At 42.6% G+C, this 17,347-nt stretch overlaps 11 protein-coding genes across 11 annotated transcripts; 5 read left to right on the forward strand and 6 right to left on the reverse strand.

Moving 5' to 3' along the window:
* Window positions 1-320: 320 nt before the first annotated feature.
* TOT_040000753 (hypothetical protein) lies at window positions 321-2,124 on the reverse strand (the record flags this gene model as incomplete). The annotated part of the gene is made up of 5 exons (XM_009694392.1): window positions 321-732; window positions 763-1,157; window positions 1,201-1,548; window positions 1,610-1,942; window positions 2,032-2,124. The coding sequence occupies 5 exons, from the start codon at window positions 2,122-2,124 to the stop codon at window positions 321-323; spliced, it is 1,581 nt and encodes a 526-aa protein (XP_009692687.1).
* Window positions 2,125-2,220: 96 nt separating this feature from the next.
* On the forward strand, window positions 2,221-6,124 carry TOT_040000754 (uncharacterized protein; the record flags this gene model as incomplete). Its single annotated transcript, XM_009694393.1, has 7 exons — window positions 2,221-2,465; window positions 2,565-3,216; window positions 3,307-3,429; window positions 3,663-3,867; window positions 3,984-4,250; window positions 4,368-4,634; window positions 4,755-6,124. 7 exons carry the CDS (start codon window positions 2,221-2,223, stop codon window positions 6,122-6,124), a joined length of 3,129 nt encoding a protein of 1,042 aa, XP_009692688.1.
* Window positions 6,125-6,203: 79 nt separating this feature from the next.
* On the reverse strand, window positions 6,204-6,377 carry TOT_040000755 (hypothetical protein; the record flags this gene model as incomplete). Its single annotated transcript, XM_009694394.1, has 1 exon — window positions 6,204-6,377. One exon carries the CDS (start codon window positions 6,375-6,377, stop codon window positions 6,204-6,206), a length of 174 nt encoding a protein of 57 aa, XP_009692689.1.
* Window positions 6,378-6,458: 81 nt separating this feature from the next.
* Window positions 6,459-7,898, reverse strand: TOT_040000756 (conserved hypothetical protein; the record flags this gene model as incomplete). Its single annotated transcript, XM_009694395.1, has 1 exon — window positions 6,459-7,898. One exon carries the CDS (start codon window positions 7,896-7,898, stop codon window positions 6,459-6,461), a length of 1,440 nt encoding a protein of 479 aa, XP_009692690.1.
* A 186-nt stretch (window positions 7,899-8,084) lies between these two features.
* TOT_040000757 (hypothetical protein) lies at window positions 8,085-8,264 on the forward strand (the record flags this gene model as incomplete). Its single annotated transcript, XM_009694396.1, has 1 exon — window positions 8,085-8,264. One exon carries the CDS (start codon window positions 8,085-8,087, stop codon window positions 8,262-8,264), a length of 180 nt encoding a protein of 59 aa, XP_009692691.1.
* A 56-nt stretch (window positions 8,265-8,320) lies between these two features.
* Window positions 8,321-8,609, reverse strand: TOT_040000758 (hypothetical protein; the record flags this gene model as incomplete). Its single annotated transcript, XM_009694397.1, is given in 2 exon segments — window positions 8,321-8,330; window positions 8,341-8,609. 2 exon segments carry the CDS (start codon window positions 8,607-8,609, stop codon window positions 8,321-8,323), a joined length of 279 nt encoding a protein of 92 aa, XP_009692692.1.
* Window positions 8,610-8,638: 29 nt separating this feature from the next.
* On the reverse strand, window positions 8,639-10,159 carry TOT_040000759 (conserved hypothetical protein; the record flags this gene model as incomplete). The annotated part of the gene is made up of 1 exon (XM_009694398.1): window positions 8,639-10,159. The coding sequence occupies one exon, from the start codon at window positions 10,157-10,159 to the stop codon at window positions 8,639-8,641; it is 1,521 nt and encodes a 506-aa protein (XP_009692693.1).
* Window positions 10,160-10,505: 346 nt separating this feature from the next.
* TOT_040000760 (hypothetical protein) lies at window positions 10,506-10,967 on the forward strand (the record flags this gene model as incomplete). Its single annotated transcript, XM_009694399.1, has 1 exon — window positions 10,506-10,967. The coding sequence occupies one exon, from the start codon at window positions 10,506-10,508 to the stop codon at window positions 10,965-10,967; it is 462 nt and encodes a 153-aa protein (XP_009692694.1).
* Window positions 10,968-11,152: 185 nt separating this feature from the next.
* On the reverse strand, window positions 11,153-12,210 carry TOT_040000761 (endosome sorting protein; the record flags this gene model as incomplete). The annotated part of the gene is made up of 4 exons (XM_009694400.1): window positions 11,153-11,263; window positions 11,380-11,488; window positions 11,583-11,809; window positions 12,148-12,210. The coding sequence occupies 4 exons, from the start codon at window positions 12,208-12,210 to the stop codon at window positions 11,153-11,155; spliced, it is 510 nt and encodes a 169-aa protein (XP_009692695.1).
* Window positions 12,211-13,276: 1,066 nt separating this feature from the next.
* On the forward strand, window positions 13,277-13,600 carry TOT_040000762 (translation initiation factor; the record flags this gene model as incomplete). The annotated part of the gene is made up of 1 exon (XM_009694401.1): window positions 13,277-13,600. The coding sequence occupies one exon, from the start codon at window positions 13,277-13,279 to the stop codon at window positions 13,598-13,600; it is 324 nt and encodes a 107-aa protein (XP_009692696.1).
* A 377-nt stretch (window positions 13,601-13,977) lies between these two features.
* On the forward strand, window positions 13,978-17,302 carry TOT_040000763 (glucose-inhibited division protein a-like protein; the record flags this gene model as incomplete). The annotated part of the gene is made up of 10 exons (XM_009694402.1): window positions 13,978-14,188; window positions 14,299-14,785; window positions 14,819-14,928; window positions 15,180-15,342; window positions 15,475-15,556; window positions 15,592-15,705; window positions 15,748-15,910; window positions 16,089-16,196; window positions 16,231-16,978; window positions 17,158-17,302. The coding sequence occupies 10 exons, from the start codon at window positions 13,978-13,980 to the stop codon at window positions 17,300-17,302; spliced, it is 2,331 nt and encodes a 776-aa protein (XP_009692697.1).
* Window positions 17,303-17,347: the final 45 nt, after the last annotated feature.

The following is a 17,347-nucleotide window of genomic DNA, read 5'->3' on the forward strand; positions in this document are numbered from 1 at the left end:
AACGCCATTAACTCCTCTCTACGTTCCTCCGATCCCATGGGGGTCGACATAAATAAATATACACATTTACTAGTTAATTTTTTAATTAAACACACTGAAAAGCTTATTTAAGTAATTATTTAATTTTTATAAATATAATTTTATTTATTCCATTTTTATAATACTTAAATTACCTTTTAGCTGGAATCTACATTGACTCCCCTAAAATAGTCTAGCAATATTGTACACATGTATGACTTTGGACCGCTCCATTAAATAAAAAACTTCAAATACATCAATAAACACTGAGAAATATGTCAGCGAAGAGTGTTTTACGGAGGTTAATGCGATAGTAGGAACTGTAACTGGCCGATCAGCCCATTATTCCCAGCTTTTCTGACCACGCCGTAGACCCTCAGGAGCAAAGAGTGGTCAAAGTCCGCGCTGCGTGTCAGGATATTCGAAAGATACTGGTCGAACAGAACCGAGTTTACCCGGTCGTCGTACATTAGCCTTCCCACCCAGGATTCCAAACTGCCCTCGTCAATTAAGTAAGCAAATAGCCTGAAGGAATCCACAGGGATTCTGTGAAGATTCTGAGTGTCCTCAGGCGCAGCGTTACTAGTTGCAGCCTCAACAAGGTCGGCCAAAAGCTTAAAGTTGATGAGGGACCTGAAGTTGACACAGTAGTCAGTCAGGCTCTTAAGTAGCTCCAGCAAATGCCCCGAGTGATTTTCCAAAATGAACCGAGATCTGAAAGTAGATATGTGTGTTGTGACATACTGAAAGAGCAGGTTGACGATTTCTGCCACCTTATTCAGGTGGAGCAGGACGAGGTCCTTGTTCAGAAGTCCGACCACTGAGTTGAGTAAATCAAACAGTTGCACGGCCTTGTGGGATGTTTCCAGAATACCAGTGCCAATAGTTCCAGAAATACCGGCACCTCTTGAACCGCTGGCAATATTTGTGCTCTTTTCAAGTCCCCTTATCAGCTTAACGATTAGCTGGTAAATATTAAACAGATTCAGGTCAGTGGCGTCCCCAGAACAAGTGGTGCTACCCCTGGAGCCGGCGACACTGAGCGCATATGTCAAAAATGGCACATCCACAGAGTCCAGACTGTTCAAACGACTCGTTAAATAGTTATTGTTTGCCTTCAACATTAAGTCGTATGCCCCCTAAAGAGCTTATATAGGTGTATTGAATATAAAAGTAACCGACCTTCACCCAGTTTCGTTCCCCCTTGTAGGCCCTATCCGAGAGATTAGAAGCCCTAGTGGCACTACTGATAGTGCTGGTGCTGCACAGTTTCTCAATCTGGTCGATGTGCTCATTTAGTAGTTGATTTGTGGAGTGATAGTAGCTCAGAATCGTCAAGATCACCTCGTTTAACTTGTCGTTGAGTTCACCCAGGTTGCCACCATAGCTCAGAGAATTCGAAAACTTAACAACGCCCCCGTAAAGAGTTGTTACCAGGGTTTTATAGGCCCTGTTAAACTGTTTATGAGTCAGATAGAGGGTCAAGTCGTGGAGCAAGGAAACCAGATGAGAGCCAACCAAGGCGTTGTCCTAAGAAAAACAGTTAATCACGTTATGGAACGGCCTATAAATGGGACTTAGTAATATATACAATGTGTGAGCCTGTTGAATCCAAGGCGGTGTTCGTCAATTCCCCAATGAACTTATTCCACTCGTCACTGATGCGATATACCCGATCTTCCCTGCTAGGGTTATGGCTCTCCTCCTTAGAGCCCCTGTGTGAGTCCTCGCTGGGCACATTGGAAGCGGAGGACTGATGTATGAGAGCTCTATGGTGCAAAAAGGAGTAGCTCAGCAGAAATGAAGTTATTTTGCAGCTTTTGTATATTTTACACAGGTCCTCACTGAGAAGGAGCTCCCGAACCCTGGACAGTTCCTCCCTAAAAATCAGCAAATCCTCAACCTTCCGACCACTTTCATATTTCTACACATGTTTGTTAGGCGAGTGTGTGATGTATAAGCGAGTATATAAGGCGACTGATAAATAAAAGAGTGTGAAGTGTGGAAAGGTACCTCCTGAATATCCACTAATTTTAGCTCTAGAACTCGATCTAGTTTATTAAAATTATAAGAATCACTAAGGATTCTATTTAAAAAGTCTTTCATTAAATTTATAGAAAAATGAAATGAAAAAAATGTAATGTAAATCAAAGTATGGGTGGGGAGATGCGAATAATGATAAATCAGTTTATGTATTTTAAAATGGCGAACAATGTGCCGTATAGGAATCACTACCAATATGGCTACTATAACAATGGGTTGAATTACAACAACTATCACCAATACTATCCAAGTTACCAAAATTACCACGTCAACTATCCAATGAATGGCAATTATTCCACCAGTAACAACTATATACCAAATAACAACTTCCCATGGGCAAACAATTATAACAACAGTGTCCAATACAACAACAAGTATAAGAAAAACAATAAATACGTCCCAAAGTAACGATGCTATTTAGTTTATGATTCATAGATTTAAATAGTCAATATATAGTACATTATTCGAATAATTAGCCAACATATTTAACTAATAACATGTAGAACATTTGATTGTGGAGTTTGCAACCTCTTTTTTAAGAATAATTGGCAGCTTCAAGAGCATATCAGCGACACGCATATCAAGTGTAATCACGAGGACTGTAGCTTTAATGGGCCTCTCGAGATACTAGAAATACATAAATTAAAACACATCAAAAATGAAAACGGGGAGTCGTTGATAGATTCCAAGGAAGAAACGATGAAATGGATCAATTCGAGGAAGTCGAAGTTCCCTAGGTCAAATTCACCAAATAGCATTTCAAATGACCCTAATGATAAGACGATAGACAAAGTAGCAGGTAGTACATCGCAAGAAGCACCTAAATCTGGGAAGAATACAGCGAATTTGGGTAAAGATGTCCTCAACACACGTAATGAGGACCCTCATACAAGTGATCCTAGTGGAATCAGTAAGGTGGAGAATGTGGATAAAATTGAGCAGAGCATGTTAGAAATATACCTCCGTAACAATATGAAAAATAAAACAGTGAGTAAAAGGACAAAAAAATCAATCATTTGCCCACTATTGAATAAAATATATAAACAGCCGAGTGCTCTAATAAGGTACACAAACCCGTATAAATATGAAAATTTACTGAGGAGAATGGACGCACTGAATACACCATACAGCTTTAATTCGTCGATAATAGAAAAGGTGGCCCAGAACTCAGCGCGAAGCAAGGATACCACGGGGTGTGAAGATTCAACCACTACAGGTGAAACAAAGGGACATAACAAGGTAAAGAAGCAATATAATAAAAAATATACAATATACTCAATTCCAAAGAGACCTCCAGCATATTTGGAATTGATTAGAAGTGATGTCGAAAGGTTGGATTCACTTGTGGTGGAGGCTATAAGAGCAATTGTAAAGTGTAATTTTTTCAATCTATAAAAACAAATACTATTTATTTTGTAAAGAATTGAGAATTTATATAGTGTAATGGAGATTTTAAGGAAATAAAGATGGGAGTTACCAACCTTCTAGTACGATAACCACTAACTACTTAGAATAAACAGTTAAATAGACTATTAGTGGAAATATTGATAGAATAACTAGATATTTATAACAGCAAAGAGTGACTGATGGAAAACGTGTAGCAATATCTGAAGTCCAACGAGAAGTGTGTTAATATAAAGAGGTACGCAGGATGTGTGGCCGCAGTCGACGCAATGTGCTGGATTCACAGGTCAATGGTGTCCTCAGCAGTGGCAAACGTGAGAGGAGAGATGAGCGACAAGTTCCTGAAGTTCATCATCTCGATGCTGTCGCTGCTCCTGTCATACAACATCACACCAATCATGGGTAGGTGACTGGAGAGAGGTCCAGGGAGACAACTACAATAATAACCAGAGATATAGTTAGGAAATGGCATAGAATAGAATACGTACCGATGGCCCACGTTTAACAACAACGTTTAGTCTTTGACGGCTACGAAATGCCGGCAAAAAAGGCGGAGAATATGATGAGAAGGGAGCGGAGAGAGAAGGCGAAGAAGGAGGCGCTGGAAATGATAGCGAAAAACAAAAATAAAATTAACACTGAAATAATGAAAAAGTGTATGCAGGCCATACACATAACGCCTGAGATCATATACAGAGTGATATCAGTGTGCAAGAAGATCAACGTTGCAGTGATAGTGTCGCCGTTCGAGGCGGACGCACAAGTTTCATACCTGTGTAGATCAGGTTCTGAATCGCATATGCAATATTTATGCTAGCAATAGTTAGAAGCATAAGTTGTAGCATACAGTAGCTACGATTAGTAGCAATATTCACCAGCATTGGAAACTTATATTTTTATAGGAATTGCGGACATTGCAATCAGCGAGGACAGCGACCTGGTGGTGTACGGATGCCCGAAGATCATATACAAGTTGGACAAGGAGGGCAAGGGAGTGGAGTTGAATGTGCCGTTTAACGCGTTTAAGGCGGCACCGGGGCCAAAGAAGAGAAAGGAAGTAAAGTTTGAAAAGCCGGAGGAAAGGAGCGGAGAGGAGAGCATGGACCTGGATAGTAAGGATGAAGAGGAAAAGCATACCAACAAGAGCGACTATGCTGAGAAAGATGCAAGTAACAACAGCTCATACGAGGGAGAAAAGGCGAGTAACAAGACCGAAGATGGTGAGAAGGATGCCAATAGCAAGAGCTGCGGTGCAGAGGATAGTGGCCTGGAGAACAAGGTGAGAGAAGGAATATTCAAGGGGCTGAACCACAGAATGTTCGTAGTCATGTGTGTGCTGAGCGGCACAGATTACGACGACGGGTACCACATTAACGGAATGGGCCTGAAGGTGGCATACAGGCTTATACTGGAGCACGAGCGCCTGGAAGGAGTGCTCAAGTCAGTGTACGAAGACGCAAAGTGGTCGAGTAAGCTGGCAGAATACAAGTTCGAAGACATACTGCTGCACTACGAGAACGTGTGCAAGATATTCCTGCACAACATAGTCTTCGACCCGAAGAAGCACCAGCTGATACACATTAACCCGATCAGTAACCTGGACAACATGTCCACGAACAAGCTGGAGCTGCTGAAGGAGGAGGTGGGCGAGTACAAGTTCATCTACGACATGAGCGCATTCCTGATCAACAAGAACGTCAACTTCATCAACGTGGCCAAGGGGCTAATATCAGTGGCCGACGACATGGAGATAGACTACGTGCTGACGGAGTATGACCTGAAGGCAATAGAGGCGGTGACGAACAAGATTAAGTTTGACCTCTACAGACTGCCAGACACGCCAGCGAAGGCGCGAAACGTAGGAGCAAGCGCCTTAGCTGCCTACAGAGAAGGTAACGTGTCGCCATCGAGGAAATCGGCAGTCAGCAGGTCGCCAAGCCTAAAGTCACGCAGTGGATCGGCAACTCCCAAGTCGTCATCAAGGTCGCCAAGCGTAAAGTCGGAAGGCAGTAAGTCGTCCAAGAGTGGCAGAAAGAGGTCACGAAACGTGTCGCCAAGCAAATTAGGCAAAAAGGGCAGCAGGTATGCCGATAAATCAGATAGATCGCCAAGAAACCCCGGGTATAAATCGCCCGGCAAGTCGTCTGATAAGTCTAACACGTCGCCGAGAAACCCTGGTGACGGATCCCCGAATAAACCTTTTGATAAATCCAATAAGTCACCGAGTAAGCCTGGCCATAGATCGCCGAGTAAGCACGCTGATAAGTTTCAGACTAAGTCGTCTCCAAAGTCACATGGCAGGACTGGTGGTAAGCCAACGCACAGTCCCACAGCCAAAACAGCTAGTAGGCCGCAAGACAAGGGCACAGTGGTCACTGCAGCGGCCGATAATGCACGCGTTACCACGGCGAGTGGTAAATTGGCAGCCGACATCCTGGAAAATCACGTAGTTAACGCGGAAGCCTCTTCAAAGAAATTCGATGCGGGCAGTAAGATTATCTTTAAGACGAGCGACAAGCTGAAGCACACTAAACACTCGTTTGCAGACGGTACAATGAAGCTAAAAAATGAAAATAAACGGCTTCTGAATAGTAAGGGAGTGGTACAGAATCTGTTGAACGGCACGGAAACATATACGGTAAAGAGAGCGAGGAATTGAGGCAGACGGGACTGTATGTGGAAGGAGTGACTTGTAACGAAATAATGGACACACACACGCGCTCTGCATTGCTGAAAGATTAATCTGATGCGTTGTCATTTAAATAAATAACGCTACTTAGTGCATACGTTGATAGTAGCCTTAGATATTGTTCGGAGTCGGCTCGTTTACGTCCATAGAGGATAGATTGATAAGTTGATTGGCCACGACAGTGAAGACACAAATACAAAGAGGGATCAAGGCCATAGAGCATGGGATACTGTAAATAAGACATATAGGTGACGCGCATCCGTAGCAGAGACTGAGTAACAGATAAGGGTGGGTGCGTGATAAATTAGTGAAAGTCTGACTTTAACTTCAGCAGCTGCTGCTTCTGCTCCTTGACCTTGTCATAGAGGTCGTCGATATTGAGGTCGGCCAAGTCCGAGTTGAAGGCGAAGGAGGGCGAAAGCGTCTCCTGCGCGTCCGCGTACCTGTTGACGCTGCTGAGGTAGGAGTTGTTGAGGCTCGAGTCCAGCGGGTTCGACTTGGCGTACTTGTCGAGCCCGGAGAACTTGTCGGGGTACTCAGGCGCACTGTACCTGCCGTACTGCTGAGCTCCGCTGAACCGACTGAACGCGTCGGGCCTGTTGAAGGCGCCGTAGGACTCGGAGGGCTTGTACCTGCCGTAGGACTCGGAGGGCTTGTACCTGCCGTAGGCGTCCGAGTCGTCGAACCTGCGGTAGGCGTCGGAACCCCCGAGTCTGCCGTAGGCGTCCTGGCCGCCGGGCCTGGCGTAGGCGTCCGGGCGGCTGAAAAGGCGGGAGTGGGAGTTGACGTAAGAGTCGCTGTTGAAGTTGCCGTTGAGAGCGCTCTCGAACCCGTCCAGGGGCTCCAAGGCGCTGGTCGAGTTGAAGTTGGAGCCGTAGTTGCCGGAGTGCTTCGAGTCGAAGTTGCGGGCTCCGGGGGGCGAGAGTGAGTCCAGGTTCCGCCCGATCCTATCCAGCTTCTCGCGGCTCTTCGCGTAGTGCAGGTGGTCGGCCACCTCGGCGTAGCCCCGGCCGCGCTCGCCGAGAACGCGGGAGTTGTTGGGGAAAAAGTGGCTGCTGAACTTCAGGTTGGGGGAGTTGGAGACCTTCAGGTAGTTGTTCCTCTTCCAGTCGTCGTTGAGGCTCGAGCGCAGCAGGTTTGATCCGCCTGCGTCGTAGTTGTTCGAGCTCGGGTTAAATTTGGAGGCGTGGTAGTTGTAGTTCTGGTTGCCGGCGCCGGCGAAGCCGTTGGGGCGAGCGGCGGCACTGAACGACCTGGTGGGCGTGCCGTAAGCGTTCGACAGGTTGCCGGCGTTCCGGTTGAGCCGGCTTGGCGTGTACGTGTCCACGCTTTTCAAGTAACTCGGCACCTCAAACTGCGACTCGCCCTTAAACAGACCCTCGGACTTCAGGTTCCCGTTCAGAAGGCCGTCGCGGGGCAGGTAGTTGCCAGAGTATCCGTTACTGGGGTAGTTCGTTGCCGATAGGCCGTTTAAATAGCTGCTCGAGGCGAACCTGTCGGGCTGTCCGCCGAATCTGTCAAAATTGAGGCCGCCGAACCTGCCGGGGTTCCCATAATTAGATCCGAGGTTGGAATCTCCACCGCCGTAGCTCTTTAGGTTGCTGGGCCTGCTCCAGTCCCTGTTGCGCGGATGATTGTCGAACAAGGAGCCTCCGCCCCCGATGTTACTGGTTAGAAAGTTGTGGCTGGAGAGTATGGGTGATCCGTACAAACTCTTGAAATCACCAGCCGAATTGAAAGCCATGTCCACAGAAAAAACACATATACGAAAATACCATGCAAACGAGCTAAGAAAATCTACAAAAAATAAAAATAAATTAAAAATAACATCAAACACACACCCGATATGAAAATCCAACAAATTCTAATGTTACAGTAATATTTTTAAAATAAAAGTCATAATCGCACTGGGAACTTAAAGTTTAGGCCCATGGTGGTCAATAAGGACGAGGATTTCGACGACGATGACAACGAGTTTTTGGTCGACTCTGACGACAGTTTGGATAACCAGAAGCCCGGCCAATCCCAGAGAGCTAGGCAAAAACTCGTGGGAAACGTGACCTTCAAGAAGAGTTTGCTAAAATACGGTACGTTCAGCCCCAGTGGCTAACTAGTCTTACCTTTTGCTTCCCCTGCTAACCAACTGTATAGGAAAGGTTCGGAAGTTCAAGTACACCTTCAAGCACATCGGGAGCTTGTACCTGACCTCGTGGGTCCGCGAGGAGGCGGAGAAGGACATAGAGCTCTTCATCGCCTCCTCGAACTTCAAGCGCGACTTCTCGAAGCGCAAGGCGAAGGAGAACCAGCCCTTTTCATAATATTCTGCCTTATACACGTCCATGTAGCTGTATGCTCCTGAAACGTCCAGTGGCGCCCTGAGAAGGCGCACACTGTCCACGTTAAGAGCGCGAACTCCCCCGTAGACAGACCCAGCATCAATAATACGTGCGTGCATATATGTAAACGAGATTAGTGGATTAAAAATTACGAGTACGGCATGCTCAAAATGTTCACAGGACTCGCGTCCCGGTTCCGGTCAATCGTGTCCGATATTCTCCTAAACAAGCTGCTGCCCTCAGCGAAGGAGTCGCTCAGGGTGGACTTGAAGAGGTCGGTGGACCTAGCGGCGTACTCGCTGTCCTTCAGCCTAGAGTTCAGCGCGTCGGGAGTGTTCAGGTTTGAAAGGCGAATCAGCTCCTGGGACAGCTGCTCGTTGAGGTCCAGCTGGTTCTTGAGGTTCTCCTTGTGGAACAGGTTGAACTCCTCCAGACTCCTCTTCTCGTTGCTGCCGACGAAGGCCTTGCTGCGCGCGCGGCCCGAGAACTTGCTGCAAACGCGCTTGGCTATGTAGTCGTCGTCGATGCCGATCTTCTCGAGCAGCCGCAGCTTCTCGTTGTGACTCAGCACCTGCTCGTTTAACTCGGCGGTGGCGTCCCGAGCTGAGGTGTCGGCAGTGTGGCTCGAGCCAGGCAATGGCAGATTTGCTCCGCTCGCAGCGGCCCGGCTGCTGGGCGAGGGGGAATCGAGGGGCTTAAAGTCCTTAAACCTGTTGTAGGAATTCAAATAATCATAGTTGCTTATAAAGTCGTCAAATTTATGCACAGGTTCAGCGGCAGGCGCCGGGAAGGGCCTATCGGCCGCCGAGTGGCCCGGGCGCTCCTGAGGAAAGGACGCCCTTTCCGGAGTGAAATTGCCGCCAGCGAGATTCCCAGAATTGTTATCAACGCCGTTGTAGTTGTTGCTGTCGGAGTAACTAGTTTCGTTGCTGCCAAAGCTGTTACTGTTGTAGCCGTAGCCGAGGCCATTGCCAGGGTACGCGGAGTGCCCTTTGTCGTGAGTGCGGGCGTAACTGGGCTCCGGAGTCAAATAACTGCGATAAAGCGGGTCAGCGCTGCTGCCGCTGATGCCCTGGTGGTTAAAATAACTTGGCGAGTGCGAAGCGGCCGAGTTTCTGCTCAGAACGTGAAAGCACCGGTTCCGGAAGCGCTTCGTCTCAATCACCGCGTCAATGTAGGTCCTCAGGCCGACGTTCAGAAAGTCACGCCCGTTCCTGTCAACATACTCCCTGTAAATCCGGTCGAACTCGTCCTTGTTTAGATATTTTAAGTACTCGTTCCACAGCTGCTGGTCGCCCGGGGGGGCCGAGTGCTGGTCCCTGGGCACCGCCGAGTAGGAGTCGCCGTTAAAATATTCCAAACTACGGGAATGTGCGCCGTTGTGGCCGGCCTTTGGAGCGCCAAAGGCCTCGTCGTTGGGGGCAGAGTCGTCCAAATCTGGAGAGGCCGGTTCCGGAAAGGCGGCCCTGACGTTGTTGTCGCTCCGGGAGAACATGAGTTTGTGGTCGTGAAAACTGCCCGAGGGCTCGAAGGACTCGTTGTTTAAATTTTCGCCGTAGTTCGAGGAAGATTCAGGCAAGTCGCTCGTCTTTTTAAAGCTGTTCGAAATAGAGGACCTCAACCTGCTGAAGGACCTGCCTATAGAATTCCTGGCCCTTGGTTTCACCATTTCACATTATAAAATGCATTTCCGACGGGAAAGAGTGTAAAAATAAGCGACTCTGATTAAAATACACATTGAAAAATATTAAAATCACTGCCACACAACAACTAGTGGCAAACATATATTTTAGTTAGGAATTATGTATGTAGTCAAATGATTTGTATTTATATTTTTTAAACTATAATTAGTAGTGATTTTTGGCCCCGATGGTGACCATTCTTGACTTTTTCCCTGTTTAACGTAAAATTTGAGATTTAAATGTACCATAGCCGCAGTTTCGCTCCTGTTCCCCCCTTCTCACAGCGGATTTTGGAGCGTCCTCGTAGAGAGTGCAGGGGCACTGTTTAAACAAATGAAGTTTCGGTTTCTGTTGATTCTCTATATAGTAAAGCTAACAATCGCAGATTATTCCAAAGTCGACGTCGCGGACGAGGCTTCCTTGGAAAAATTCAGCCCTCTGAGGGGGTACATCGGAAACATAGAAGTGTTGATGCTCAAGGCGCCGAGCGAGCTGACGATTCAGAGCCTGGAGGATGCGAAGGTGCCGGTGTGGAAGTCGAGGCCCACGGAGGCGCTGCGGGAGGCCGTCGTGTACTACCAGCACGGCCGAAGGATAGGGCTCTACGTGTACTCCATAGACTACTTCTCGTCGCCGAAGCAGTCGTTTTACATCTACAAGAGGAACAGGTGGAGGTCGTCCTCGCAGGACAGTTTCGACGCAATGCTGTTCGATAGGGCGCTAGTTTTGACCTTAGGCTCATTCACGACGAGTTCAATGGCTCTAATTTACGTCTTGGTCTTTTTAATTTTTTAAAACTCACGCACGTGGTACTTAACGCAACCAATGTATGTCAAAAGAGTCTTAAGTGTAAATGGCCAGTCTTAAATGCAATCTGATAGATAATACAGAGTAGCTAGTTAGTTGACAACGTAAATAAAAGTGTTACTGCCAATAGGCGGTAAATACATTACCGAAGATATGGTGGCGACAAATTGAAGTTAAGCCTTCTGATTCGTGTTGACTTTAACGTTTGGAGGAACTGGGAGTTCACTGAGCGCCCTGTCGATGCTGCCATCGGCCTTGGCCAACTCATTCAGTTCATCCTCAAACTAAAGCAGTATTAGCGACATTTGTTGCTTCTGAAAACGGGCAGCTAGGTAGTAGACTAGTTATTTAACTAGGTAACTAAGTAGGTAGGTGACGAGTTAAATAAATAAAAAGGAACCTCCTGAGTGGAAATGGAAAGAGTCTGGGTCATGGTGTCAAACACCTCCTGCTGAACCTCCTTGGTCTCCTCCAAATCGTCGATTAAATCCTCAAATTTGCTCGAATTACTGTATGTTTTGAGAAATTATTGCATAACGTGGTAGAGTATATAATCCACTACATTAATACTAAATTCGTAGGTGGTTGTGAATGATTACTTACACAGTGGACTGTAGATATTTCTGGGCGTTTAGCGAATTGGTTAGCGCCGATAGAGCCATATGTTGCATTTGGGCGCCCTCTAGTGCTATGTTTTGACTCTCCAGGGCGAGTAGTGAGACTCTCAATTTATTTAACTCTTCCGTGAATAATTTTTTACGCTTTAAATGGCCCAAAGCGGCTGGTCTGTCGCCCTTACTATTACATTCAATGGCTTTATCAACACACTCCTACGAGTAATTTGTGTCAAGTTTCAAAAAATAGTGGCACCAATAGTCAATACAGATTAATAGTAACTTACTTTAATCTTATTTTGGAGTATCTCTTGCTTCTGAGTCAGATAACTAACTGTGTGTTCACTGTTTGCCAAAGCAGAGTCTATTTCATTCTGAAAGTAAAAAATGATATAATATAATAAATAAAATGGTAAAAAATTATTAAAAACAAATAAATAATAAATAAAAAGAAAAAAAAATTGTACAAAAGCTGTAGTAAATATTAAAAATTATCGGTGTAAAAGATATGTAATAAATAATTTATTGTATTTACAAGTAAAGACAAATCTAACTTTTTTAGATTTAGAAACATCCCTAACTGGACTGTTTTTGTTCTTTCTGAAGCCGAAAACCATTACTGTGTATCAAGTTTCATTTTGAACAATTTAAATAAAACATTAAATATAAAAAAACTTAGTCAATCTGTTATAAAAATAGTAAATGTGTAAATTAATACGTTTTTAATATGGAATTATAAGAGTAGCCATTAGGGGAAGAGGAAAATACAGGTCACAAAAATTCTAACAGATAATGAATATTAAATAAGTGGAATGATAAAGTAGTGGAACAACAGGTATAGAATAAAGTAGTATGTAGGGAAGTTCGCAAAGTGGTGAATTTATAGATATGAGTAAGGTGTAATGATCTACCAAAAAGGGATATAAAATAAGCAAATATGAGGGTAAATAGGAATTAATATAAAACGCGTATACACTTTGTAAAAATACAGAGAAAAGGAGTAAATTTGGCATAGATCCGGAATGATGCCATTTGTGTACACAAACAATAATAAACCTGAGAATAGACAAGGTGTAATAAAGTAAATATGGAGAATGGATTTGTATTTAAATTAAATAAATACTGCTATGAATATTAAAGAGTTTAATGTGTAATCGGGGCATATTTTCCACGATTCTGACGATGCAATTTATTGATGTGGGGATGATCTCTAGGCCCATCTTGAATCTGCACTTGTACAGATTATTTAATTTATTGTGGGATTTAATTAACCAAATTATAGATCAAGGTTAATAATTGTGTTTACCATATTTTTGACCTGAACCAATTCGTTAAGTACAAGCCTAAACTAAAAGCTTAAAACAAGTAAGTCACGTTTAAGCTACAAATACGGGTTCATATAGTTAGTTAAGTGAAAAATTTAGATAAGTGATATGTTGTAATGATATTTGGAAATTTTTGGCCCATATGATCACGCCATTATCCCAATATCAATGCGTCATATCAAATTGTTATATATGCTAATTGGTATAGAATAATAAGTTAATTAACGCATATTTTGATAATTTAAATAAGTATTTAATTATTAACTCATAGTTATAAGGTACTGTTAGGCTAGTTTCACTAGAAAATTTAGATATTTCCCCTTAGAATATTATTGATTCTAACAATAATTCTTAGCTCATGTTCCTTGACTATACCCCTGGTCTCAAAGACCCCTTTACTCAATCAAATAACGATGGTCCTATAAAATTAGTGCATATACGTAATCACCAAAGGAACGGCCGCAAAAGTGTGACGACAGTTCAAGGGCTCGAAGAAAGTCTGGATTTAAAAAAAATGGTTCGCGCATTAAAGAAGGAATTCTCTTGCAACGGAACTGTTATAATGCACGCGGAACATGGAAACATTATACAACTTCAAGGAGATAAGCGACAGGACGTCGTCAAGTTCCTTGAGAGAGAGAATCTCGTCACACCAGATCAAATCAGAATACACGGTGCATAATCTGTTTATATTACTAATATTCGTGTAGTTAATCAAATGTATATACGAGTGGTCAGGGTGTACAGGACAGTGAGGGTGTGTATGTCTCAAATATATAAGTAACGTGTTGGTTGAAAAAACAAATATGTAAATAACATAGATATATTGGTTTTGGAGTATAGGTATGTATTGATAATTGATAGTTAGTAAAAAAGGAATAATGTATAAAAAATCTTTGATTTAAAGAAAATAATGGCAAATTATAGTATATAAAATATAAAATAAGTAATAATAAATCATATGGAAAGTGTTAATAAAGAAAAATTAAAAGAATAATAGTAAAATATTGTGGAAGACTAATGTGTAAAATTGGGTTCAAAAGAGGATAAAATTATTTAATGTATGTCTTTAAAATTATCGCAAATGGAAGTATCATATGTATTATAGCATTGTCGAAGTTAATTTATACATTTAAAATCGCAACTCCACCTTTACAAGCATTTGATGTAATAGTAGTAGGAGGAGGCCATGCAGGAACCGAAGCGGCGACAGCGGCGGCAAGAATTGGAGCGAAAACATTGTTAATAACACCTAAATTGTCATCAATAGGTAAATTATAAATTATATGTTAAAACAGTGGTGGAATCAAGTACAGAGATTTAGTGCACACACCATTCTGAAAATATATATGGAAGCAAGGATTTTAACAGTAAATATAGGTGAATTGAGCTGTAATCCAAGCATTGGAGGAATAGGAAAGGGGAATCTGGTGTGCGAAATAGACGCATTGGACGGAATCATGGGAAAATGTGCAGACCTATCAGCAATATCATTCAGATGTTTAAATAGATCAAAAGGACCAGCAGTAGTGGGACCAAGAGCACAAATAGATAGAGACCTGTATAAGTTGCACATAAGAGAACTGTTGAAAGATTACAAGAACCTATGGTTTCTAGAAGGACTAGTGGAAGATGTTATCCTAGAACACAGTAGTGAAGATGGTAGTGTAACGAGAAGTGTCGCTGATTGGAATGATGAGAAGGTCACCAATGGGAACGATGATAAAGATGAGAAGTTGGAAAACACGGAAGATAAACTGAAAGTGAAGGGAGTTAAGCTGAAGGACGGCCAAGTGATCAGGAGTAAAACAGTAATACTTACAACGGGCACGTTTTTGAGAGGAAGATGTCACATATCAAAGAAAACGTAATTTTAAGTTAAGTAAATAGTAAAATGTAGAAACCAGGGAGGAAGAATAGATAGAATTACAGGAGAGTTTGAGAGTTCATCAGAAGGGTTGGCAAGTGTATTCAGCAAGTTAAAGATAACCACAAAGCGTTTTAAAACAGGTACGTGAATAAAGTGAAAGCTGGCATTTAAGAGTGGAATTGGGATACATTATGACAGCGTCAATGATAATGACAGTACCGGTACCAGTAATAACACCAATAACACTAACAACAACAACACCAATAACACTAACAATAACAACACCAGTACCACTAACAATAACAACACCAGTACCACTAACAATAACAACACCAGTACCACTAACAATAACAACACCAATAATAATAATAATAATAATAATCATAATTAGGAACGCCCGCTAGATTGGATAAAAGTAGCATCAATTTCGATGGATTGGAGGAGCAACGTAGTGACGAGGATCCCTTGTTCTTTTCATATTTGCACGAGGATTTTAAAGTAACCAACAAGTTGATAAAGTGTTACAAGACGAAGACGAATCCGAAAGTCCACAAGTAAGAATAAGATAAGGTTTAGTAACTGACAGCGATAATAATTAGCGATTAACAGTAACCATAAGAGTGAATTACTAGAAGTTACTGACGAAAATTAGCCATTGACAATAACCATAATAATTGTTAATGTAGAATAGTGATGGAGAGTATGGACACACTGCCAAATTATGAATCAGGATTAGGACCAAGATACTGCCCATCAATATCAGTGAAGGTAGGAATACAGCAAGATTAACTGAGTGAAAATAGGTGAAGAGGTTCGCTAATATAGAATCGCACATAATATGGCTTGAGCCAGAAGGGATAAATAGTGGAATAATATATCCAAACGGATTATCAGGGTCGTTTGATATAGAAACACAAGTATGGTTAATGAACATGATATTGTGTATAATAAATTTGTAGAAGAAAATGCTGAGGAATATAAAAGGGTTAGAAAACGTTAGAATACTAACACCGGCGTACGATGTGGAATATGATCTGGTGGATCCACGTAATTTGAAGCAGACTTTGGAGTTGAAGCAGCTGAATAATCTGTACCTGGCAGGACAAATATGTGGAACGACAGGTAACATGTGTAGATAAGTTAGATGGAATAAGTGGATACATGGGTGACATAATAAGTTAGGTAACATAAGGAGATACGCTAGGTAACATAATAAGTTAGGTAAACTAAATAGATAGGCTAGGTAAAATAAGTAGCGAAGCTAAATAAAATATTAGTAAGGTAGTAAAGGGTAAATTAGGCTACGAAGAAGCAGGAGCACTGGGAATAATAGCAGGAATAAACGCAGGTTTGAAAAGCCTGAAAAGAGATGAGCACTTCATACTTAACAGAGACGAAGGATACCTGGGTGAGTTGAAATAATGAAAAAAGTAAAAATGTAGGCATATTGATAGACGATTTGGTGAGAAAGGGAATAAATGAGCCTTACAGAATGTTCACGTCGAGGTCAGAGTACCGTCTGCAGAACAGAGTGGACAACGGAGACCTGAGAATGCTGATAAAGGGGATGAAGCACGGAGTGCTGAAAGATAGAAGAAGAATAGAGCTGATGAAAGTAAAGTACCGCAAATCAGTAGAGCTGATATCGTTGCTGAAGTCCCTGAGCTCAAGTAGAAGCTATTGGGGAGTGAAAGATGACATACAGGGAAGAACAGCATGGGATATGCTGAAGGCAGGAAGGAAGTATGAAGAAATAAAGAAGCAAGTAGAAGAGCTATTGAGGAGCATAAAAGATAATGAGTTTGAAGAATTCTACAGAAAGTATGAAAGGTACCAAAGGGAGGAGTTGCCACTGTCGAATTTGGAAACGGAAGCAATCAACTACCTGTTTGGGATAAATACCGATGGCGTTTATTGTGACAACAGTAAGAATGATAAAAGGGAGGAATGGGCTGAGAGTAAAGCAGAAAAAATGGGCGATCACAAGGAAGATCTAAAAATTGGTGGAACATGTAGAGTAGCAAAAACGCATGAGTTGATAGAGTTGATCAACAGAGTAAATAAACATATAGTAGCGTTTGTGGAAGCACAAGCAAAATATTCGTCATTTGTAAGAAGATACAAAAGTCAGTATCACAAAGCAGTGACAGGGAAGAAGATATACATACACCCAGATATAAAGTACAACAGGTGTGAAATAATAATATTTGAGACTAGTAGCAGTAAAATAGGTAGAATTGGTAGTGCAATAGTAAAATTAACAGATGAATCAGGAGTATAGTTAATACGGTAGTTAGCACTAGCCAAGTACTATTTAGTCGGCGTAGAGTAAATAGAATATCCTGTAAATAAAATAAGGAAACGTGCAGGGATAATTTTAAATTTATGTCACACGAAGAAATTGAAATATTGACAAAAAAAAGGCCGGAAACAATACAGGAAGCAATGGAACTTCCAGGAGTGACACCAGCAACGGTAGTACATTTGATGAATTATGTGATAAAGGCCAAGTGACCACTCGAAACATGAGATAAATGTGAAAATAAGTAAATGTAGTAT

This window comes from Theileria orientalis, chromosome 4 (assembly GCF_000740895.1).
Source record: "Theileria orientalis strain Shintoku DNA, chromosome 4, complete genome".
NCBI classification, from domain to species: domain Eukaryota; phylum Apicomplexa; class Aconoidasida; order Piroplasmida; family Theileriidae; genus Theileria; species Theileria orientalis.